Consider the following 24,860-nt stretch of genomic DNA (forward strand, 5'->3'; position numbering starts at 1 on the left):
TCCGAGCCCAAAAAAGGGCCCTGACTGAAGCACCCATACGGGCCTATGCAGACTTCAACCTTTCATTCTCCACATCGATTGACGCAGATGCAGTTGGGAAAGAGCAAGTGATTGCTTACGCGAGCCAGTCTCTTCACGACTCTGAACAAAATCCAGATAATTACAGCTCTTTCAAGCTGGAACTGCTGGCTTTAGTGTGGGCAATGACCAAGGAATTCGCTGAGTACCTATCCGAGTTTGAAGTCTTGGTATACACCGATAACAATCCTCTGGCCCATCTGGAAAATGTGAAACTGGAGGCTCTGGAGCAGAGATGGGTGGCCCGCATGGCAAAGTATCGATACAAAATCGCATATCGGAGAGGAGCTGAGAATACGCATGTCGATGGTCTATCCAGAGTGACTCACGAGCCACCTGGGCGTAAATGGACGAGGAGCTGGAGGCCGAAGAGATCCATGGGTTTCGGAACCCCATCAGGATGTTGGTGGCAACGCAGGGACAGATCGGGGAGGCGTCCGGAGAACACACCCTAGGACGACCCTGTGATGACTGGGTCCAGCTTCAGCGAGAGGATGGGGAACTCGCTCAGTTAAGGCAGTGGGTGTCCTTGAAGCAACTTCACAGCCGAGAAGAGAGGGAAGCCCTGTCCCCGGGAACACTGCAGATCCTCCGGCAATGGGAAAGGCTCCAGTTGGAAGATGGCTTGTTGTACCGGAAAGTGCAGCTAGCAAGAGAGTTAGGAATCACCTGGCAAGTGGTGCTCCCGAAAAAATTGATCAGTGAGGTGGCCATCGAAGCCCATGAGAGGGGGGCCCACTTTGGCCCAAAGACATTCCAGTGGCTGCAAAAGTTGGTCTACCATCCTCGGCTAAAGACTTCAGTAGATGAAGCTTGTCACAGGTGCAGGAACTGTGAACTGGCCAAGCCTCCAGAACATAAGGCCCCTACGCAGACCATCATGACTTCTGCTCCTCTAGAGGTATTGATGATCAATTACTTGACTGTGGGTCCAGCTCACCTAGGATATGAACACTGTCTGGTGATGACCGATCATTTTGCCAAATTTGCTGTGGTAACTCAGACCCGGGACCAGACTACCGAATCGGCTGCACTGGCCATTTGCAGGGACTTCATCCGAGTATACGGTTGTCCGAAGAGAATCCACTCCGACCAAGGCGCCTGTTTCCAAGGAAGAGTAATGGAAGAACTGCATTGCCTGTATCAGATTGAGAAATCCAGAACGACGCCCTGTCATCCACAAGGAAATGGAGCCTGTGAGCGTTTCAATCAGACGCTGATTCAGATGCTGAGGATGCTAGAAGAGGACCAGAAAGTTCGCTGGCCTGAGTATGTGGCCGATTTAGTTTGGGTGTGCAACAACCGGGTACACAGCACAACAGGATGCACGCCATACACTCTGCTGTTCAGCCGAAAAGGGCGAGAGATCACTGAGCTGGAACTAGACCCCGAAGAGGACTACCCGCGGACGGGGGTGTCCACCTGGGTCCGTCAACATCGACATCAATTAAAGAAGATGCATCGATTGGTCCAGACCAAGTTTCGGGAGCTTGAACATCATGAGACGATACCCCGGCGAGGGAAAACTCTCAAGGCCAGAGACCGAATACTGGTTCGAGACAAGCGACCTTGGGGCAAGTTGGAGTATCGGTGGGAGAAAACCCCGTACCAGGTGAAATGCCGAATTGGATTCGAAGGTCCTCTCTATGAGATTCAACCTGAAGAGGAAGAAGACGCCCCCACCCGAGTAGTCAGTAGTGTAGCTACTGGGGGGGGGCAGAGGGGCCATCGCACAGGGCCCTGTCACATGAAGGGGTCCACCGAGAGTGACTGTCACTTTTTTGATAATGCACAACACAGCACCGTAGGAGAGCAGGAAAATGCCTGCTCCCCTGCCTGACAGAGATTCTGCACGCCAGCTAGCACAGTGGCCAGTTGCAGAGTTTCCCTCCTGACACCTGCAGTGTAAAGTGCCAGCTTTACTGACCTGAGGAGCTTCTTCTGGGTTGCAGTTTGGTGCATGCTCGGATTGGCTCAGGCATGCTGGGTCCTAGTGCCCACCCTGCATTTCTCCCAGACACTTCCTGGTCTTGCATCACTGCCTGCCAAGTAACCTGGTAAATAGGGATGGAATGTAAATGTAGATTGATTAAATGTAGGCATGTTATGATCACTGGGGGGTGAATATGAGAGGATGAGGGTATTGTGGGAGCTTAATTGAGGGAGGGGGAACAGGGCACTGGGGGGGCTGAATGTGAGAGGATGGGGGTATTGTGAGGGCTGAAGTTGAGGAGGGGGATAGGGAACTGGGGGGCTGAATGTGAGAGGATGGGGGTATTTTGGGGGATGAAGTGAGAGAGGGAGGACAGGGCACTCGGGGGGAATGTGAGAGGATGGGGGTATTGTGGGGGAGAAGGGACAGAGCACTGGGGGGCTGAATGTGAAAGGATGGGGGTATTTGGGGGCTGAAGTGGGAGAGGGGGACAGAGCACTGGGGAGTGAATGTGAGAGGATGGGGGTATTGTGGGGGAGGAGGGACAGGGCACTGAGGGGCTGAATGTGAAAGGATGGGGGTATTGTGGGGGCTGAAGTGGAGGAGGGGGACAGGGGCTGAATGTGAGATGATGGGGGTATTGTGCAGGCTGAAGTAGGTGGGGGACGGCATGGGGGGGTGAATATGAGAGGATGGGGGTATTGTGAGGGCTGATGTGGGTGAGGGCCAATAGAGCCCTAGGGGGCTGAATATTATACTGTTTTGTTAGTAGATTGTATGCACTCTATTACATGCAATAGTTGCTGTCTGGGGGTCTGAAGATGGGGAGGTAGGGGGCTTTTGATGCTTACCAGCTGGGTCTTATAAAAGTATTAGTATAACAAGCCCCCATATAATAACCATGAACTGCATCACATTTAAAGGGGATATGTCACCCCCTTCCCGGGACGTACAGTATATGGCCTATTAATATGGGCATACAGGTAATAAAAATATGTATGCCTCATAATTATGGTCTTGTTGTGGAGAAATGTTATATTCTCTCGTTATGCTTTCTTCCAGGCTCCGGGGCGTGTGGTGCTGTAAGAAATCCTTACCTCCTGTCTTCATTGTAATACTTACCCCCTCCTATCAGCGTCAATTACGGCCCTGAAATCCCACGCCTGCACCCTGCACTCCCTCAGAAATACACACCTCATCCTCCCTTCTATGGGTGCTGCATTCAGGGATATTCTGCGCATGCGCTGGCGACTTCCGCTCCAGTGACCTCCTCAGATGCTCTCCCCACTTCCTCCCTGCATGGGAGGGGAGTAGAATTATAATGAGGACAGGAGGCAGGGGTTTCTTACAGCACCGCACGCCCAGGAACCTGGAAGAAATCATTAACATAAAGAAAGAATATAACATTTATCAGCAACAAGACCATTAATATGAGGCATTCACGTAGGACTAGAGTAACATTTCTATTACCTGTGTGCCCATATTAATAGGTCATACACGTTCCGGGGGGTGACAAATTCAGTTTAAAGCACCACTCCAGCATTTTTTTTTATTTCATCGCTGGAGTGGCGCCTTAAAATCCAAGACCTCTACCGACTGTCTGATACTCAACTTCCGGTGTTTCCATCTGTTTTCGCAGCTGCCGCTCGCTTGCATCTCCTGCAGTTTGTGACCTGTCTGCTGCCCCAGTGTTTCATGGAGTGGTGCAGAGGTCTCTAATTAATCTGAGTCTATGAGAACCTCTTTCTAGCCTCGTTCTTGTATCTTTCTGTCTTTCATAAACTTACATTGAGTGCTTGTGATGTAGCTTCTAACTTCTGGCCAGTCAAAAGCTGCTCTCACAAGTTTGAGCTGCAGGACTGGAGCTGTGTGAAAAACCGGTGAATACGCCGGAGGATTAGTATATGACCGGGGCAGGGGACTTGCGTTTAAAGCACCACTCCAGCGGTGAGAAAACCCCCCCACTGCAGTGGTGCTTTAATAATAAGTAATTTATTTTTATAAAGTTAATTACGGCTTGGAAGAAATGTCTTCATTCACTTTATGTGACTGCAGACTGCCAAATAATGACAGGGAGCATCTGCTGCATGAACCCCCAATATCACTGGCATTATCGGGCGGTCATGGACCCCATGTTTGCTATGTGCATGTGTAGACTAGAAAGGTTTGGCTTCTTGCAATAGAAGAGAATTGAGAGAAGCTAAAATAGTCGTCACATGACCGCCTGCTGACATTAGCAATGCTGGGGCCATTGTTACTGTATATGGGGGTCTCAGGAGACATTATTAAATGTTAGGTGGGCACTTAAGCATTATTGTTATTGGGATTCAGAGTATTGTGACCATAAAAGTTGCATATGGAGTATTATTACGTTTTAGTGACAAAATGTGGAGGGCACTAGCATGGGTCATTAATATTTTTAGGAGGGAATTTTACTATCTAGAGAACACAAAGGGGGCATTATTACAATTCAATTCAAAGAAGCTTTATTGGCAGGACTAAATACACATTAGTTTTTCCAAAGCAAGTGTACAAAAGGGAATAGGGATAGGGAGTAAAAGACAAACCTTTGCACTCGGAAGCAGGGGGTGTGGCTAAGCGGCTAGAGCCACAGCGTTCGCGGAAGCAGTCAGTCTTGGCGGGAACAGTCAGCGCGCAGCACAGAGAGAAGTGCTCCATCCCTTGGGCGCTGGCCCGCATCCGTGGACTCCCACCATCACCAGCAGGGATTACAGAGTGGGAAGTGCAGTGCGCCCAGTAACTGTCAGAGAGCGAGGTGCCGTGCGCTTCGTGACCGTGAGTACAGCGAACGTTCCGCTTAGAAAGAACCGGGCATTGGACAGACGCTTGCAGCCCACCTTACTGGCCTATCCCTGCCCGTCCGCGGTGGACCCTGATAGTGCTGCGGCCTTGTTTGTTCCGGCCACATATGCTCATCGACTAGGGGCTCAGCGGAAGGTGTCAAAAACCGACTGCTGCCGCCAGAACATGGACCGCCGTTGCCAGTAGAATCTCCTTGGACTGACACCGCGCCGGCTGTTGTAGGCGCCACCATTCCCCAAAAGGTACCTGCTGTCTGAAGAACTCCTGACACGATAAGTGCACCAAAGAACTGCTGTCACCTTGTTTATTAACCCTTCATATCCTTTGCAATTGGACTGCTGTTCTCCCATTTTACCCTTCATCTCCCTGCGAGGAGTTAACCCCCTGTTAAATAAAAACTGTTATATTTGTTAACCCTTGCTCTGCCTTCTGTCTGACACTGCATCCTGCAACCTGCTTTCATATGCATAATAATTTAAAGGGACGCTTTAGTTAGTTTTGTGGTAATGTGACCGGAAATTGAGATACAGACCATTTACATATTCCAACTGAGCAACAGAACAGAAACATCTAATAGTAAATAGGATGGGGCTATTTTACTATTCTCCCAATATCAAAGAGGTCATTTTTCTTAGAATTAAACTCATCATAACCCTACATGTGAATGAGCCATAAAGCATTCTGATCTGAAGAACATTTACATAATTTTCTGTGAAGGTTCATACTATTCATGATTACATATAAATGATCTTAATAATCAGGCGCACACATTAACGTTCAGTCACATTTAACATAATAAAGCACATGCGACTAATGGCAGTAATGTATTTTAAAATCAACTTAGCCTTTTCTATAAAAGATATATTTTACTCGTTGGGCTCTTTTCTTTTTCAATTCTATCTTGGACACCGTTGGTCACTTTGGGGGGAGGAGATTTGGAGGGATAACAAAATTAAATAATCTTTTCCCACTGTGATGATTGCCATCCCCATTCTTACACATAGTGGCTCATGGATTTGTGGATCCTTGTAGTATAAGAAAATAAGCATTAAACATGTAGGGGCACAATTTTTGCATATTATTAAAGGACAAATTACTTCAAAAATTCATAATCGGTGGTGTGGTAGAGTTGACCTCTGCACCCTCTTCCCACTAATTTGAACAATGATGGAGCTGCTAAATGAGCACTGCAGCTCCTTTAAAGTTTTTTTTTTCCAGCCAGGGGAACTGGGGCATATCTCTATTTAAGTTGCAATTCCCTGCACAGCCAGGTAATTGAGCATGGTACTGTGCAGGGAAAATAATGACTCTGGTCCTGTAGCCAAGGACTACTGATGAAGACGCTATTCCGAGGTCCAATTTATATTTTTGCTCAATTCTCTTTGCAATATATACATATATTATTGGTTACTTACACTGTTTCATCATTCTGGAACTCCAGTTCTCCATAGGCATCTTCAAAGTCAATTCCTCCTCCACGTGCGGTACCTTCTACCGTCCGATATGGTATAACCACAGTTCCTCTTGCTCCAGAGTTACGAACCACTTTTATCTCCAGGATGCCAACACTTTCACTAACATGAATGAGTTTCTCATCAAAAGTAAATATTCCAGCGTGATCATCATCCAATATTGTCACTGTGGCAATGAGCGGAGAGACCAATCGTGCTTTGGGATGCCCTTCATTATCTGGTTCGAACATCCCTTCTGCATCTCCTACTCTTAAGTTCATGAGCCTTACAAAAAAATGCTCATCTTCCTCAAAGATGTCATCATCAATTATACCAATTTTAAGCTCTTTTTGGGTCTCTCCAGGTTTAAAAATCAATGTCCCTTCACTATATTCATAGTCAGAGCCTGCGTTAGCAGAGCCATCCTCCGTCTTGTAGTCCACATAAAATGTGCTCCCACCATCTCCTCCTTGGCATGCAACGTTGAGTGTCACAAATCCACAATTTTCCAGACACTGGTAATTGCAGGGATGGAAAAATATCTTGCTGGTGTTTTCCTCTCCAGACTCAGAAGTCACCTCTTGAAGATTGGCTGGTTTCTTACTATGGTCAGCTGCATGTTTCTTCAACACGTTGCCTGCACCGATCATCATGCGTGTGGCCTGGATACGATAGAAGGCCCTGCTCTTCTGTTGGTGCAACAACGCGTAGTAATTTGCCATTTCAACTAGTTGGTCCAATTCACGTTCTGGATACTTCTGCTTCAATTCTTTTAAGATGCGTATGACCTCTTTACGACTTTCATCAAGCTCCTTGGCTTCAGCAGCCGCTGCCGCGCTGTCTTGTATTCCAGGTTCTTTAGTTTCCACTGGCACTACAGCAGATGCCCCCAATTTGCCATCCATTTCTATGCTTTTGGGAAACTCCCCCTCAGTCTCTATGATGATACCTCTACGCTTATCTGCTCGGTACCTCTTGTAAACGTATTTATAAAAGAGAAGACGCTTATCAGCTATCCATGCAAAGACAACACAGGCTGGAAAGAATAAGAGAGTGACCAACGCCTCCCAGACTTGGACACGACCTGGAGAGATAACGGCAAGAATGAGGTATAACCATATATACGCAAAGATACTCCAGGCAGCTGTTACAAAAAAAACTCTTGGGTGCTTGATCTTCCGGGACTCTCCATTGGGAATGACATAGACACAAATGGCAATAATTACAAACATGTTAAAAGCTGCAGAACCCACAATAGTTCCTGGCCCTAGTTCACCTGCCTGAAAGTTGTGACCACACACCTCAATAACTGAAAGGAGGATCTCCGGAGCAGAAGAACCTAGTGCCATGAGTGTGAGATTGGAAACTGTCTCGTTCCATATACGCACGGTGGCGACGCTGGTTTCTCCATTCGGTTTGGTCAATGTGATCTCCTTTTCTTGAGATGTGATGACCTCAATGGAGGCCATGAAGCGGTCAGCGATGATAGACACCCCTAGGAAGAGGTAAAGCATTGCTACGAAGTAAACCACCGCCCGGGCGGCTTTGTCTCCTGTTGACGGATTGTGAGGGCTCCAGACTGGGAGCAGGATCCCTGGTTGACATTGACCAACCGGCGATGCAGTGCAGTTTCCATTTTCTGATATTTCTGAGGAGGTGGCAGACACCAGTATAGTTACCAGCAGAAGGATTCCCACTCTTAGGACGTTTGCCATAGCTGATTTTTATTTTTAAATTATTTCCTGTGAACGCCTTATGCAGGATGATGTTGGATTTGGGGTTGCTCTGGACGAAGATGCCTATGACAATAGATAAAAACACATATATTAGTTGCTTAACTATTTACTGTCATTTCTGCATATGATCTGAAGCAGATTCATCAAAATTGTCTAAACTAAAACAAAACCACTCTTGTTGCCCATAGCAACCAATCAGCGTGCAGCTTTCATTTTGCCAGTGTAGTTTAAAAAAATAAAAGTTGCGTTCTGATTGGTTGCTAGGGGCAACAGAGACATTTTTAGATAGTTTGGGTTAAAGAGATCCTCGAAAAATATAAGAGCCCCTTGTAGATTCATATGGCTCATCACCCACATCCAATGTCTCCTCAGACATCATCCGCCTTCTGCCTTGGCTATAGACAGGACATTTATAGGGGCATAATTACCAACAGCAGTATTAGGGGAAAAGTGATGTTTACGTTGTGAGGGTGTAACGGGGAGTGTCATATACCTTTCCCTGAAGACGACAATTGTAGTGTGAACACTGACATACCGTTGTATTGTGTTTTGTACTGATGCTGCTGTGTGGGTACTGTATTGGTAATACCTAAGGTAACCTGGTACAATCAGCTCAGGGATAGGAATATTAGGGCAGATACAGTAGGTAGTGGTGGGCCTATTAGTGTTTAAGTGATAGGTATGGTATAAGTATTTTTAGTACAGTATTGTTGTAGGAAAGTAATGCAAGTTGTGTGCTGGAATGTAGGTGGAAGTTTAGATTGTCCCAGCAAAAGATTGCAGGCCAGGAACAGATGCAGTTAAATGTTTGGTACCAGCCTAGCATGGGAGGCGGAGGTCAAGCAAGAAAAGGAATAATTTCCTGGTTTAGTCACTCTGAGTAAGGCAGGTTTCACACTAGCGTTTTATCGCGCAGCGTATTGTGCGCTATCGGGCGCACGCGCAATGTTCCCCTATCTCTAACATGGTGGTCGCAGGGTCTTGCGATTGCATGCGCTCATCAGTGTTTAGTGTGCGCTGCGCATTTTACAGGTGTGCGACCAGACGCGCCGTACGCTACATGTTGCATTTTTTGTTCCGCCTACATCGTTAAAAAAATCGCACGCGCACGTGTGCGCTCGGTGTGCGCACAAAAATAGCATTACAGTCTATGGGGTCGCTGACGTGCGCTTAGATGCGCGCACGTCAGCGCTTTGTGCGCGCACGCGATTTCAGTAAACAATGTCTAGACACTTGTCTAAACCTCCCCCTAAACAAGCAACATTGTTTGAGAGGAGTCTAGATAAAAGGTGTCTTCAGGGCCAGACCAATACTCTACAGACAGCCTTGCAGAGACCAGACAAGAATAGTAGAGCCTTCCAACCGTGGATTCAAGCTTCAGAAGCCAAAATGTGAGTATTCTTCAACATAATGTCTGTGTGTCCTGTACAATTTTATAATGTACTAATGTATTTTTTGTTTAAATTTCAGCATGTCTTCTTCTGGATCAGTCTATTCGCCATCTCGGCAAGAACTGGCCCAAGCTGATCGTGAGGTGTCAGCCATTTGACACACTGTCCTTCACATCTCCGACGTGACATGTAATTCAGTGTCAATAAACATTCATCATTATCCCGCAGAGTGCGACCTTTTTCTCTTGGAAACTACATTCGTCTTGCTACGAGGTCAAGCACCCGGGAGTCCTGGATGTGAGCTCTCCGCCTGCTGCCAGCCACGGACCTTAGCACGGTAACAGCGGTGCCGTCCGCTTTCTTGCATTGACTTCGTAAGTATAAAGATGCTCAGTGATACTGCATTGATTTTTGGTCCAGATGGTACTGGTGTGTTTGTGGCAAGATATATTCTTGCATCAAACACACCAATGCCTTCTGGAAAACAGTGATTGCTTTGTGTATTGAACTGCTGTCTTGATCCTGTTTTCACTCTTGCTCCTGATGATACCGTTGTTTTGGCTGATACATTTGTTTTCAACTATGCAAGCTTATATCTGGTAACCAGCTTTTCCAATCTCTGCTCTGAATCCACTCCTGTGTGTCTCCATTCAATGTCAGCAAGCAGTTAATCCTGAATGCTATCTATGTGTTTTCAACTATGCAAGCTTATATCTGGTATATAGTTTTTTCAACTTACTCTGCTTGTCCCCTTATATTGTGAGGTCAAGAAACTTTTCAAAGTGCTTTATGATCCATGTAGTGCTAGACATGTGTTTATTTGACCACAACATTTTATTGGGTCCTGGTGTCTCAATTTAGTGTGATTGATTAACGAGAAAAGAGAGAGCAAAAAAAAAAAAAAATCTTAGCCTTAACCTCCTATATATTCAGACATAGCTAGGGGGAGCATTTATGCAGGGGGCATTTATGCACATGTAATCGAAGTACATGTATCAAAGTACTACTGGCAGTTATAACATGGCAGACAGGGCAGGAGACAGGTAAGAAATTTATATACATCTACTCCCTGTACATTTGGAGTACATCAAATATATACCACATGCATTTGTGTAATTTATATCCTGGCCGCTGCATTCACACACATCCACCACCCTGGCATTAACTCTCTACACTCCATCCATATCGGCCCCTCGCTCCTTTCCTCTCCTATGTATAGCACTCACGCTCTTTTCACATTGTTAAATTGCACAGATCCATTCAGTCCCACCATTCAACTTAAGAGACGCTCCCACAAATCACTCAACCATCTGCTCACTCTTTCTATCCTCCTTCTCCTAGTCACAGGAGACATAGCTCCCAACTCTGGTCCCCCATGTTATAGAAAGTCAAACCCCCCAACTGCTACACTCAGAAACCCCTCTAATCTTATTAATATTCCCTGCATGCCATCTGTCTCTCTTAATTGTGCACTTTGGAATTCTCGCTCAGTGTGTAACAAACTCTCCTTCATCCATGACTTCTTCCTTTCTAATTCTCTTAACCTCCTGGCTCTTACTGAAACCTGGATCCAGCAGTCAGACACTACCGCTGCTGCTGCTCTTTCATACGGGGGGCTACACTTCTCTCATACCCCAAGATCAGACAATAGAGCTGGTGGAGGCGTTGGTCTGCTCCTATCACCAAAATGTACATTTCAGGTTATCCCTCAACTACCCTCACTAGTCTTCCCTTCTTTTGAGGTCCATGCCGTCAGACTCTACACCCCCTTCTCCATGCGAGTGGCGGTGGTATATCGTTCTCCCGGCCCCTCCCATCAGTTCCTGGATCATTTTGCCACTTGGCTTCCACATTTTCTCTCCTGTGACATCCCTACCCTCATCATGGGAGATTTCAACATCCCCATTGCTCTTCCCCTCTCACCATCTGCTACTCACCTTTTATCTCTAACCTCCTCATTTGGCCTTTCGCAGCTTACTAATTCTCCAACGCATGAAGACGGAAACTCCCTCGACTTGGTCTTCTCTCGGCTTTGTGCAGTGGATGATTTTGCAAACTCCCCTCTCCTGCTATCTGACCACAATCTTCTTTCATTCTCTATCAAGAACTGCCAGGCTGCTCAGGTCACCCCCACTGTCCAGACTTATAGAAACATACAGGCCATTAACACCCAGAAACTTATGAAGAACTTGCAGTCTTCATTGGCCCCTATCTCCTCCCTCTCATGTCCTGATTCTGCATTGAAGCATTACAATGAAACACTTCAAAGTGCCCTGGATGAATTTGCACCCCCTATAAATAGAACAGCACAACGCAGATGGCGACAACCCTGGCACACGGTGCAAACACGTTTCCTGCAGCGGTGTTCCAGGTGCGCCGAACATCTGTGGAGAAAATCCAATCTACACGAAGATTTCATCCATTTTAAGTTTATGCTTAGAACATACAACACTGCCCTTCACCTCTCCAAACAAGCCTATTTCAACACCCTCATCACCTCACTGTTCAATAACCCGAAACGTCTCTTTGACACTTTTCATTCTCTACTCAACCCAAAAGTACAGGCCCCAACCACGGAGTTCCGAACTTACGATCTGGCCAATTACTTCAAAGAAAAAATTGACCAGATTCGACAGGAAATTATCTCCCAATCACCTCATACCATGCACTGTCCTTCCTTCCCCACTGCATCTAGCTCACTCTCTGATTTTGAACCAGTCACAGAAGAAGAATTAAGCAGGCTCTTTGCATCTTCTCGCCCAACCACTTGCACCAGTGACCCATTTCCGTCACATCTCCTCCAGTCCCTTTCCCCTGCTGTCACCCCTCACCTAACTAAAATATTTAACCTCTCTCTCTCTTCTGGTATTTTTCCCTCCTCATTTAAGCATGCCATCATACATCCACTACTTAAAAAACAATCCCTCGACCAAAACTGTGCCGCTAACTATAGACCTGTCTCTAATCTTCCCTTCATCTCTAAACTCCTGGAACGCCTGGTCCACTCCCGTCTTATCCGCTATCTCTCAGAAAACTCTGTTCTCGACCCTCTCCAATCCGGTTTCCGCTCTTTACACTCCACTGAAACTGCCCTCACTAAAGTCTCTAATGATCTGCTAACAGCTAAATCAAGTGGTCATTACTCCATGCTAATTCTCTTGGATCTCTCTGCAGCATTCGACACTGTGGATCATCAGCTCCTCCTCACTATGCTCCGTTCCATTGGCCTCAAGGACACCGTTCTCTCATGGTTCTCCTCCTATCTCTCCGACCGCTCCTTTACTGTATCTTTTGCCGGTTCCTCCTCCTCTCACCTTCCCCTTACTGTTGGGGTCCCTCAAGGATCGGTTCTAGGCCCCCTCCTCTTCTCCTTGTACACTGTCCCTATAGGTCAAACAATCAGTAGATTTGGTTTCCAGTACCATCTCTATGCTGATGACACCCAATTATACGCTTCTTCTCCTGACATCACGCCAGCCTTTCTAGAAAACACCGGTGATTGTCTAAACGCTGTGTCTAATATCATGTCCTCACTATATCTGAAACTGAACATGTCAAAGACTGAACTCCTGGTGCTTCCTCCCTCTACTAATGTACCTATACCCGACATTGCCATTTCTGTGTGTGGTTCCACTATTACTCCCCAGCAACAGGCCCGCTGTCTTGGGGTCATACTTGATTCCGAGCTTTCCTTTGCCCCCCACATTCGATCACTGGCTCGCTCTTGTCATCTGCACCTCAAAAACATTTCCAGAATTCGACCTTTTCTTACTTTTGCTCTGCAAAAACTCTTACTGTTTCTCTTATTCATTCTTGTCTCAACTATTGTAACTCTCTTCTAATCGGTTTCCCTCTTACCAAACTCTCCCCTCTCCAATCTGTCTTGAATGCTGCAGCCAGGATCATATTCCCCACCAATCGTTACACCGATGCCTCTACCTTGTGCCAGTCATTACACTGGCTACCCATCCACTCCAGAATTCAGTATAAACTTATTACCCTCACCCACAAAGCCCTCCATAGCTCAGCACCACCTTACATCTCCTCCCTTGTTTCAGTATACCACCCTACCCACGCCCTCCGTTCTGCTGATGACCTGAGGTTAGCATCCTCAATATTCAGAACCTCCCATTCCCGTCTCCAAGACTTTACACGTGCCGCGCCAATTCTTTGGAATGCACTTCCCAGGTCAATACGATTAGTCCCCAAGCCCCACAATTTTAAGCGTGCCCTGTAAACGCATTTATTCAGACTGGCCTATTGCCTCAACACATTAACCTAATCTATCCCTGTGTGGCACAGCCAAAAGTTTTGCCATAACCAGATTTCCCGCATCATGTTCCCACATGCTTTATGCATCCAGTAGCCCTCTGTGTTTGTACTGTTACACACTTAACATTATGGCTGGTCCACGCAATCAGGGCAACTGTTACCACCCACCTTTCGTGTCTACCTCTTTCCTCATAGACTGTAAGCTTGCGAGCAGGGCCCACTTTCCTCTTGGTATTTATTATAATCTACTGTATGTGATTATTGTTATGCTGTAATGTCTATTGTCTGTACAAATCCCCTCTGAAATGTAAAGTGCTGCGGAATATGTCTGCGCTATAAAAATAAAAATTATTATTATACATATATTCTAGCAGGACACATAACAGTGTCCTCAGGATCAACAGTGACTGCATTGTGTATAGAATTTTTTTGGGCTGCAGCATTGACTGTTTGCAAAGTTCTATCAGGTGTGTGTGCTGATAATTATGTTGCCTTCATTGCATTGTCTTTTTTCTTTTTTTTTCCCAACAGTGAACAAAGTCCGCACACGTTGGCGCTCGATGAAGGACCGCTTCAACACTGATGTTCGTGCTGAGGGACAGGTTCGCAGTGGTTCAGCGGCAAGGCGCAGAAGAAAGTACCGCTATCATCGCGAGTTGGCTTTCCTGAGACCGGTCCTTGCCAGCAGAGCGCAAGTATTTTTTTTTTTTTTTTTTTATTACTATGTGCTTTTCTATTCCACAGCTGATGCTTCTTGTTAATGCATGATAGTAATATTTTCTCTTTCTTTCCACAGCACTTGGAGCAGCACCCTGCAACCTGTCCCGGTAGCAGTTCTTCATCGATCGACCTCGGTCCAGTCCCAGCCATCCGACAGCCAGGAAGCATCTTGCAGGTCAGAAACACAGACAGCTGGTGACCAGGAAGCTGGTCCATCAGGTGTTCTCCTGTCCCAGGTCTCTGTCACTGGTTATGCGGGCACTACCCGCCAGCGGCTGAGGGCCTTGGATAGGCCTGTCATGCCCGAGTTCATGTACTTGAGCGAGGCCTTTCAGGCCAGCCTCAAGGTGCTGTCCGGCAGAGTGGACAGCGGTTTTTCCCTGATGGAACGTGGTTTTAACCACATGGAACACCGCTTCCACTCTGTCAACCAGCGCCTTGACCGTCTGGAGGCCGACCGCAACAGACCAGTGCACCATTTTTTCAGTAAAATTGAACAGGGCATGGCTGAACACCTTAGTCCTGAGCAACAGCTGAGTATGTTACAGGCCTGCAACACTGCTTACTTGCAGGCTATGTAGCAGAATCGGTATGTGCAGCAGTCAGTGGTGTAATTTCCAACAGTGCCACCGCCGACTCGCTACACCTCCCTACCGACTTCTGCTGCATACCACTGCACGGCCACCAGCATTCCCAGCGAAGCCGGACACCACTACACCACACCAAGTCTGAGTGCTGCTGGACACTCCTCCGCCACCACCACTATGGCAAGCGCTGCTCCTGTATGGAGCACCACCACCGCCACAGCACCACCTGCTTGGAGCAAAACCACCACAGAACCTGCTTGGGCCACCGACACCACCAGTCAACATCAAAGGAGCACCGCCAGCACTCCTCAGCAAAAGAGCACAGCCAGCACTCCTCATCAAAGGAGCACTGCCAGCACTCCTCATCAAAGGAGCACCGCCAGCACTTCTCATCAAAGGAGCACCGCCAGCACTTCTCATCAAAGGAGCACCACCAGCACACCTCATCAAAGGAGCACCACCAGCACACCTCATCCAAAGAGCACTGCCACCAGAGTCCCGCCAGAACTGCTGCTCAGATCACAGACACGCAGCCTCCATCTAGGAGCACCGGCACAACTACATCTCCAAGGATCACCGCCATCGCCACTTCTTTGAGCACCGACACAAGTTTGTCTCCTCGTTTCACCTCCACCGCCACCACTACTATGAGCACCGACACAACTTTGTCTCCTTCTAGGAGCAGCGCCACCACAGAGCAGCAGAGTGGTGACCCGCATTCGATATTTTACAGGTCAACGCCACGGTCCACGATCTCCAAACGGTCGAGCAAAGTAAGGCGGTCACACGGTGGAAGTCGGTCCAGGCAGGATACTCCTGCGCCAAAGAAATGAAAAAAAAAACAAAAACTTTGTTCGTCCATCCACCCTCTCCTCCTAATGTGTCTCAACCTGTCTCCATGTCCATTCCAGAGCTCCCTTCCCCCAGTACTTTCGTCGCCCCTTCTCCTAGAACCCCTTCCTCAACCTCCAGCCGTTCCTCGTCTCTCCACACCCCCAAAGTATCCCAATCTTCCCCCAAACGTCATTCCTAATAAAATCTTTGTTTTTTTTTGTTTTTTTGCTGGAAAAATAAATGTGCAATTCTGCTTTCAAAATATTTGGATTGGTTACTGTGTCAGTCGCCGACTACACACACTGAGCCGTACACACACTGCGCCGTACACTTAGCGTTTTTGCCACCAGATATCTCCATTACTGAGACATGTTTCTTGTGTTAGTCTTGGAGATATGTGTTGTAAAAAAAAAACCAAACAATCTATATGACTTGTCTTTTCCACACCAGTCTCTACATTCTTGTAATATTGCACAGACTGGATCCAACTGGGTTCCCCAACTCCAGTCCTCAAGGGCCACCAACAGATCATGTTGTATGGAATTCTTTTTTTTTTTTGCTCTTGTGAAGCAGTTACCAATGGAGCTATGGATTTCCTTACAACATGATCTGTTGGTGGACCTTGAGGACTGGAGTTGGGGAACCCTGCTGGATCCAGTCTGTGCAATATTACAAGAATGTAGAGACTGGTGTGGAAAAGACAAGTCATATAGATTGTTTTTTTTGACAACTCATATCTCCAAGACTGACACAAGAAACATCAGTAATGGAGATATCTGGTGTACTGCACAGACTGAATTGAGCAGGGTTCCCCAACTCCAGTCTTCAAGTCCAACAAACAAATCATGTTTTAAGTAATTCCATTACTCTGGTGATAACTGCATCACCTGAGCAAAAAAAAAATTAAATCCTTAAAACATGATCTGTTGGTGGACATTTAGGACTAGATTTTGGAAACCCTGGCATAGAGGACGGTGTTGAGTGCAAGGCATATCTATTGTTACCTTGCCTTTTTTGTACCATTATCATTTAACTATTAGAGACAAGGCAAGGAACTGTAGATATACCTTGTAATTAACCACATACTCTATCACGTGTGTGTTGAAGAAACTGATGATATGATGGTGAAAATAAATGTTATATATACTTCACAAATACCCTGACCTTGTATCATCATCACTATCACACCTGGGCAGGTGAATACACATGAGTTTTAATCTGCAGCGTTGCTTAAGGCTGTGTGCACACGCTGCGGATTTTGCTGCGGTTCCGCAGCGGTTTTGGCCGCTGTGGACCCGCAGCAGTTTCTGCCGCGGTGTACAGTACCATGATTCCCTAAGGGAATCAAAAACCGCAATGCAGACGGTGCAGAATTTTCCGCGCGGTTTTGCTGCGGTTTTCAATCCGCAGAAAGAATTGACATGTCAATTCTTTCTGCGGATTCCGCTGCGGTTTGCCATCTCCTCCATAGAGGAGATGAAAAACCGCAGGGCAAAACCACAGAGCAATCCGCAGGTAAAACCGCAGGTCTTTTGACCTGCGGTTTCACCTGCGGATTTTACAAAATCCGCACGGATGAATCCGCACCAAATCCGCAGCGTGTGCACACAGCCTAACTCTCCATATATTTGAAGACGAGTGTAGCGATGCTGTGGTAATGTGTATTCTCCTGCCCATTTGTGATAACTTTGTGAAGTATTCATAACCTCAGCAAAACACCAGGCCTGGGTATTTTACCAGTATGCTTTCAAAATCCAAGCCACACTGGTGATCCTACAAATAATATTTATAGTCACATGTTTCGGTGTCATAAAAAGTGAATTATGCCAGTGCATCAAAAAATCACTATTTGTAAAATCGCCTCATGTCACATAAATATTAGTTGTATTATCTCCACAGTCGCTAGCGATTATAAAGGTAATACAACTGGTGTGTGTATGTATAGTCACCTACTCAGGAGTATTAGTGAATTCATTATGCACAAAACACAGCATCATAAATTCACTGATACACCTGACTACTTGCTAATAGTATTGGGAGTGAAAAAACACAGAATGCACTCAATACAGGTATCAAAACAGTGTTTTTTATTCACATACCAACAAGACAATTTTTTTACACCATTTGCTCTTGCCATTCCAACTGGCCTACATCTGAGTTGAAGTAGGCCGCAAATTGGTCCCTCATTTGGCCAACTTCAACGGATGACCTGAGAGGGTGCTGAGTAAATTCAGGCAATGGATTAGGAGCAACATCATCAAGATCTAAGTTCTAGCAATTACAAAATTATGTAGAACTACACACGCCTTCACCACCTCATCCACTGTTTCCAGTTTCAGATTAATGGCTGTGCCAAGAATGCGCCATCTGGAGACAAGTATTCCAAATGCACACTCTACTGTTCTCCTGGCCCTGGTCAGCCTGTAATTAAAAATTGTTTTGTTGTGGTCCAAGTCCCGGCTGGAGTAGGGCTTGAGCAGGTTTAGGCACATCTGGAATGCTTCATCACCAACCATTACAAAGGGCTGAGGCGGACATTCGGTGTTGGGAACAGGCCATGGCATGGGGAAATTGAAGTTGTTGCCATACAACCTCCTGCCCATGTCCAAGTTCTTAAAAGCCTGAGAGTCATTCCCACGGCCAAATGCCCCAATGTCCACTGCAATAAACATACAGTTTGCATCCGCAATGGCCATGAGTACAGTAGAAAAGTACTTTTTGTAGTTGTGGTACTCAGATCCAGTTCTTTTGGGCTTGATAATCCGGATGTGTTTCCCATCCACCACTCCCAAACAGTTAGGGAAATTGCATACTGTCCAGAATCTTTCGGCGATTTCCAACCACTTTTCTGTGGAGGGCAGGGGAATGAATTCTGGACAAAGAATGTTCCACAAAGCCCAGCAGGTGTCCGCTACAATTCCAGACAACGTGGAGATTCCAATCCGGTACTGGAAGTACAGTGAAGAGAGGGTCTCTCCAGTAGCCAGGAATCTGTGACACAAAGAAAAAAACAAAAACTAATATTTGTGTATACGGATTTTTGTACACACCTAAAATTCAATAAAAAAAAAAAAAATTTAAATATATCTGCAGCCTTTTGTTCAATACATGCCATAAAAAAAATTACTGCAGCCTTTTGTTAACTACATGGCAGAACTATAATTCTGCCAGGTTTGTAATAGTACATGTCACAACAAAGAAAATTATGCAGGCATTGGTTTTGCAAAACTACGTACCGTAATGTAACCAGTAGCCGTTCCTCAGGAGTAATCGCACGCCGGAGCTGCGTGTCCTGTCTCCGGATGACTTCTTGGACCCAACCAAGCAAATAGTTAAAGGTTTCTTGGGTCATCCGGGTATAATCCGTAAATTTCTCCAGGTTTGCCTGGAGCTCACTGTAGAGGGTGTGGTACGCGCAACGGCTCTCCCGGAGTTCCATAATGGGATGTATCCACATACGCCGCTGCTGCCGTCTTCGCTGCCTCTCTCTCTCCCTCTGTTCATGGCAAGCAACGGCATAAGCCTGAGCCGTCCTCATGTCCAGATCCAAGTCAAAGTAAAAGCTCTTCCAGCGCAGATCCATGTTCTCAAGTCAAATGCAAGCAAATGTGAAGAATTCAGCTGTAAACAGGGACTATATAAAGAATTTCCATAGACACGCCCACTGGTGTCCCATTGGTGGAGTGTGTAGCAAGAATTTTTCAAGGATTTTTTCTCCTGTGAAGTGACACCATTGTGCATAAAAAATGCAAACGCATGAAAAACGCTTACAAACGCATAAAAACGCTGCGATTTTTTGTCGTAATGCGCACAATAATGCTACAAAAAACGCAATGTTTACAAGCGTTTGCATGCGCCTTTGACACGCGTTTCGTGTGCACTCGATACGCTGCTCAAAAAGGCGCAAGTGTGAAAGTAGCCTTAGTGAGAGGTTTGTGTGAAGTTCAGGTTCAGTGTAAAGTTGGCTGGAGGCACGTGGAACACATATCGTTCTCACAGCATGAATTTGTACCAAATTTTCTGTGGACCTTTCTATAACGTCCGGGGCCTATGGCACAAACTGGGCACGGACTCGTGTGCCTTAATCCCTTCCATACAGAGGAAGCCGGGCAAGGAACCACGTGAGGAAAACGTAGTGGATTTCGGGAGTGCTATGGGGCCAGGCGGGGCTGACAGGAGGATCAAGCGTAGGGATAATCCGAGCTGAACTTGAGCAGAGGCTTGAAATGTACTGTGTTGATGAAACTAGATCTGGAGGGTGATGTGCTCAAAACTGTGTGTTAAAGACTGTTCTATCTGGCCTGTCCAGTAAAGGTAAATTTGTTATAACGAACCAGGTGTCCCCTGATGTGTGTACGGCTAATCTTGGACCAAAGGATGTGAATGAAACCGAGGCCTCCAGCCTGAAAGTGAGTACATCGCACTACATTCAGCTCAACATTAATGGTCTGGGATACTGTTTATTTGTCTTGTGCCAGGGTGTGGAGAAGCAGCAGCAGCAGCCCTGGGCACCTTACAACGTCCCACCCCACGCCGTCTGATTTCCCTTACTCCTGCGCTGATTAGAAGCACTTCATCTTCTAGCACAACAGGGGTGTCACGATCCATTTTTAACATAACATAGTAAGAGTAATATAGTATTTAAGGTTGAAAGGAGTCCATCTAGTTCAACCCATAGCCTATGCTAACTTGCCCTAACATGTTGATGCAGAGGAAGGCAAAAAAAAACCATGTGACAAACATTAAGCTCCACATTGTGGGAAAAAAAAATTCCTTCCCGACTCCACATACGGCAATCAGACTAGTTCCCTGGATCAATGCTCTATCAAGGAATCTAATATACAGTATATAACCTGTAACATTATACTTTTCAAGAAAGGCATCCAGACCCTTCTTAAATTTTAGTAGGGAATCGCTCATTACAACATCATATGGCAGAGAGTTCCATAGTCTCACTGCTCTTACAGTAAAGAATCCACGTCTGTGAGTATGCTTAAACCTTTTTTCCTCTAGACGTAGAGGATGCCCCCTTGTCCCCGTCTCAGGTCTAAGGGTCCTGTTACATTTAGCAATGCACCAGCGATCCCGACAACGATATGACCCGGTCAGGATCGCTGGTACATCGCTAAATGGTCGCTAGTGAGCTGCCAAATAGGCAGATCTCACCAGTGACGCAGCAGCGATAAGCGATCCATCGGCGGTCGCTCTTACCTGTCACAGCGATGATGACGACTCCCGCCTGCATCCATGCATCGCTATTCGGCGCCAGCGGGACGCCAACGAGGAAGAAATGGCCCAGGACGGTCGAGCGCGATCAGCGATATCCAGCGGGGGGGCTGGTCGCAGGTACGTGTCACATGGAATGAGATCGCTAGCGATATCGCTGTGACAAGGAGGCTTAAGAGTAAAAAGATCATATTGTAATAAGATCACCCCTAAGCCTTAATATTTCCAAACTAAATAACCCCAAGTGTAATAACCTGCCTTGGTATTGCAGACCCCCTAGTTCCCCAATAACCTTGATCGCTCTTCTCTGCACCCGCTCCAGTTCAGCTATGTCTTTCTTATACACCGGAGACCAGAACTGTACACAGTATTCTAAGTGTGGTCGCACTAGTGACTTATATAGAGGTAAAATTATGTTCTCCTTATGAGCATCTATGCCTCTTTTGATGCATCCCAATATTTTATTTCCTTTGCAGCAGCTGCCTGACACTGTCCACTAAATGTGAGTTTGTCTTTCCACCCATACACCCAGGTCTTTTTCAGTGACAGTTTTGCACATACAGGTGCTTCTCACAAAATTAGAATATCATCAAAAAGTTCATTTATTTCAGTTCTTCAATACAAAAAAGTGAAACTCATATAATATAAAGTCATTACAAACAGGGTGATCTATTCCAAGTGTTTATTTCTGTTAATGTTGATGATTATGGCTTACAGCCAGTGAAAATCCAAAAGTCATTATCTCAGTAAATTAGATTAACAAAAAACACCTACAAAGGTTTCCTAAGCATTTAAAAAGTTCCCTTAAACTGTTTCAGTAGGCTCCACAATCATGACAGATGTGTAGAAGGCAGTCATTGACACACTCCACAAGGATGGTATGCCACAAAAGGTAATTGCTAAATAAGCTGGCTGTTCACAGAGTGCTGTATCCAATTATACTAATGGAAAGTTAAGTGGAAGGAAAAAAAAGTGTAGTAGAAAAAGGTGCACAAGCAGCCGGGATAACCCCAGCCTTGAAAGGATTGTTAAGAAAAGGCCATTCAAAAATTGGGGGAAGATTCACAAGGAGTGGACTGCTGCTGGAGTTATTGCTTCAAGAGCCACCACACACAGACGTATCCAGGACATGGGCTACAAGTGTCGCATTCATTATGTCAAGCCACTCATGACCAATAGATAAAACCAGAAGCGTCTTACCTGGGCCAAGGAGACAAAGAACTGGACTGCTGCTCAGTGGTTCAAGGTGTCGTTTTCAGATGAAAGTAGATTTTGCATTTCATTTAGAAATCAAGGTCCCAGAGTCTGGAGGAAGAGTGGAGAGGCCACAATCCAAGCTGCTTGAGGTCTAGTGTGAAGTATCCACAATCAGTGATGGTTTGGAGAGCCATGTCATCTGCTGGTGTAGGTCCAATGTGCTTTATCAAGACCAAAGTCAGCACAGCCGTCTACCAGAAAATTTTAGAGCACTTCCTGCTTCCCTCTGTGGTGGGGGGGGCCGGATTGGGGGGTGGACCACTGCTTACCCTGTCCGGATGACACAGACACCAGGCGATGCAAGGACGAGGCGGAGACAGATTTCAATAGTAACAGTTCCGGGTTTATTCGCCGTCCTCCTGACGACCACAACCACGCACCGCAGCCTCTTTACAGTTCTCTGCCTCCAGGCCCGGGTACCTGCACCTTTGCTCCAGTCGAAGTAACGTCCCTCGCGGATCTTTCGCTGGGGCTGTCCTAGACCAATCTACCGCCAGCGCTTCACCTGCCTGAGGTCGTCGTCCAATCGGTACCCCCGGGGCCTCGTCTGTCCTGCGGTCCGTCGGGTCAGGGCCACCCCCCTGAGTGTCTCTTTGCTGTCCGTCCCCTGGTCAAGCTCTTCTCTCTTCACTGTATTCTACCGAGCTCCTCCCGGGACTAGCCTGCCTGGAACCCTACCCTGTCCTATTTATCCCCTCTCACCGGGAATTCCCCTCCTGGGTTACTATCTCCCGCCCCCCATGACTATGCGTTTCTCAAGCCATAAGCTGATGTTAAGTCCTAAGCTACTCCCCCCTGCCATCTTGTGGTCAAATTTCGGTACTGCACTCCCTTTTCTGTCTCTCCCTGCTGTTACTTTTCTGTCATTGCCAATCTTCGTCTGTAGTGCACAAATCGTCCCCTCCTACTTCCAGTCAAGTCTGTCCATCAAGTCACCTTCCCCACACTCCCCCTTCCTTTGTCCATTGTTGTCCCGACACTCATACTCCCTACCTACGTCGTCCTAAAGCTTGTCCACAGTCTGTTGTTGGATCGGTCGTTGGGCCAAACCCGCTGCCCACGGGGGCCGAACTAAACCGGGAGCACCATGCTCCGAGCAGCATACTGCTACTCGCCAGCGTGCACGCCACGTGATAACTTCTTTTATTTTGGCGAGGTCCACCCGGACTACTCTACGGCATGTACCTCCCACTGCTCTCCCCTTCTACTACCTTCAGCTGTCCGGAATGCCATGACCGAGGCCTTTTGCCTATCGGGTCATCATTGGCGCCCACCCATCCTTTTGGGGTGTCCGTGGTGTCGGGGACCTGACTGACGGACCACTGTCTGGTTCAATGCTCTTCGCCTCTTCGTCCTTCACTTAAAAGAGTCACGGTCGGCGTCTTCGTCACATCTACCTCGTACCCGGGACCTGTTACACACACATTTTTCTTTTCGTTACACACACATTTTTTCTATACATACTACACATTAATTCAACTTTTAGTCTAACATTACCTCTACTTTAATAACAATAGGAGTTACTCAACCAGAGTAACCCCATTTTTTTTAGTTTGTTTTTTTCGTTTTTTTTTTTTTTCCCTTTTCTTTCAACATAACATTTTCTCACAGCATCTTTAAAACAAAATATAACTACTCCCCCTTCCTTTAGTATTAGTACTTCCTCGCCCACATCTTCGCTATGTCAGGAGAAAAGATCAAACAATAAAAACATTCTTCTTAACCTGGACGAAAAACTGTCCTCGTGGCCTGCACAATGGAGCAGCGAAATCCCGACAGTCCGGGCCATCTCCTGATAGCCGGTAGCAAGGGGCCCCACAGCCGTGGAGCTCCCAGGATGCAGGGAGTGTCTCTAGGGGTCCTTTTTACGGGGGGCTCGTGACCTTCGGGTTCAGTGATTACGGCTACCGCGTAGTAGCCGCGGGCACAGTACTCCTTGTACTACGAGACCAAGTCCCCCTCTCGCAACGCCCGGCCGTGACGGATGGAGGTCACGTTGATGTACACCTTCTGGCCGGTTGCGAGGTCCCGAATGAACCCGTATCCCTTCTCCAGGTTGATGTACACGAACCGCCCCATAGATCGTGAAGCCGCCATGCCAGCCTCCCCTCTCTCATGGAGCAGGTTGCAGACCTCCTGCTCCCTGGCCTTCTTCTTCCGTATGACCTCTGCGACCCAGACGGAGGGTCCGGTGTAGGCCCCGGAGTCCGGTGGGCGGGACACAGCCGGGGTTGAGAGCGGGGCAGAGGCGGCCATAGATGTCGGCGGCCCTGCAGTCGCTGGGGCTGGGCGGCGGTCAGGGGCAGCCGTGGTTCCCTGTAGGTAGGCCGCAGACCCCAATAAACAGGCCGCAGACGACTCCGGGGGTGACGCAGATGCGGCCGCAGGGCAGGCCGCAACCGTAGTTGCAGACGGGGCTGGAGTGGCGGCCGGCTTCAGGGAATGGACCGCTGCTGGCAGGTGGAACGCAGCAGCATCGGCCGCGGGCTGGTTCCGCACCGGCGACACTGAACATGGCGCTGCCGGGCGGAGTGGCTCGGGGACAGAAGCAG

The 24,860-nt window shown here is 47.1% G+C and overlaps 1 protein-coding gene across 1 annotated transcript in view; it reads right to left on the reverse strand.

The window, feature by feature from the left end:
• SLC8A2 (solute carrier family 8 member A2) overlaps positions 1-24,860 on the reverse strand; it is a 172,429-nt gene that overhangs the window by 99,742 nt on the left and 47,827 nt on the right. The window contains exon 2 of the mRNA XM_073549114.1: positions 6,250-8,084. Within this exon, the coding sequence (XP_073405215.1) occupies positions 6,250-8,000 (1,751 nt within the window). The 5' untranslated portion in view covers positions 8,001-8,084. The remainder of the gene's footprint in view (positions 1-6,249; positions 8,085-24,860) is intronic.

Source organism: Dendrobates tinctorius, unplaced genomic scaffold (assembly GCF_039654945.1).
Source record: "Dendrobates tinctorius isolate UK_male_01 unplaced genomic scaffold, ASM3965494v1 ptg000158l, whole genome shotgun sequence".
Taxonomy (NCBI): Eukaryota; Metazoa; Chordata; class Amphibia; order Anura; family Dendrobatidae; genus Dendrobates; species Dendrobates tinctorius.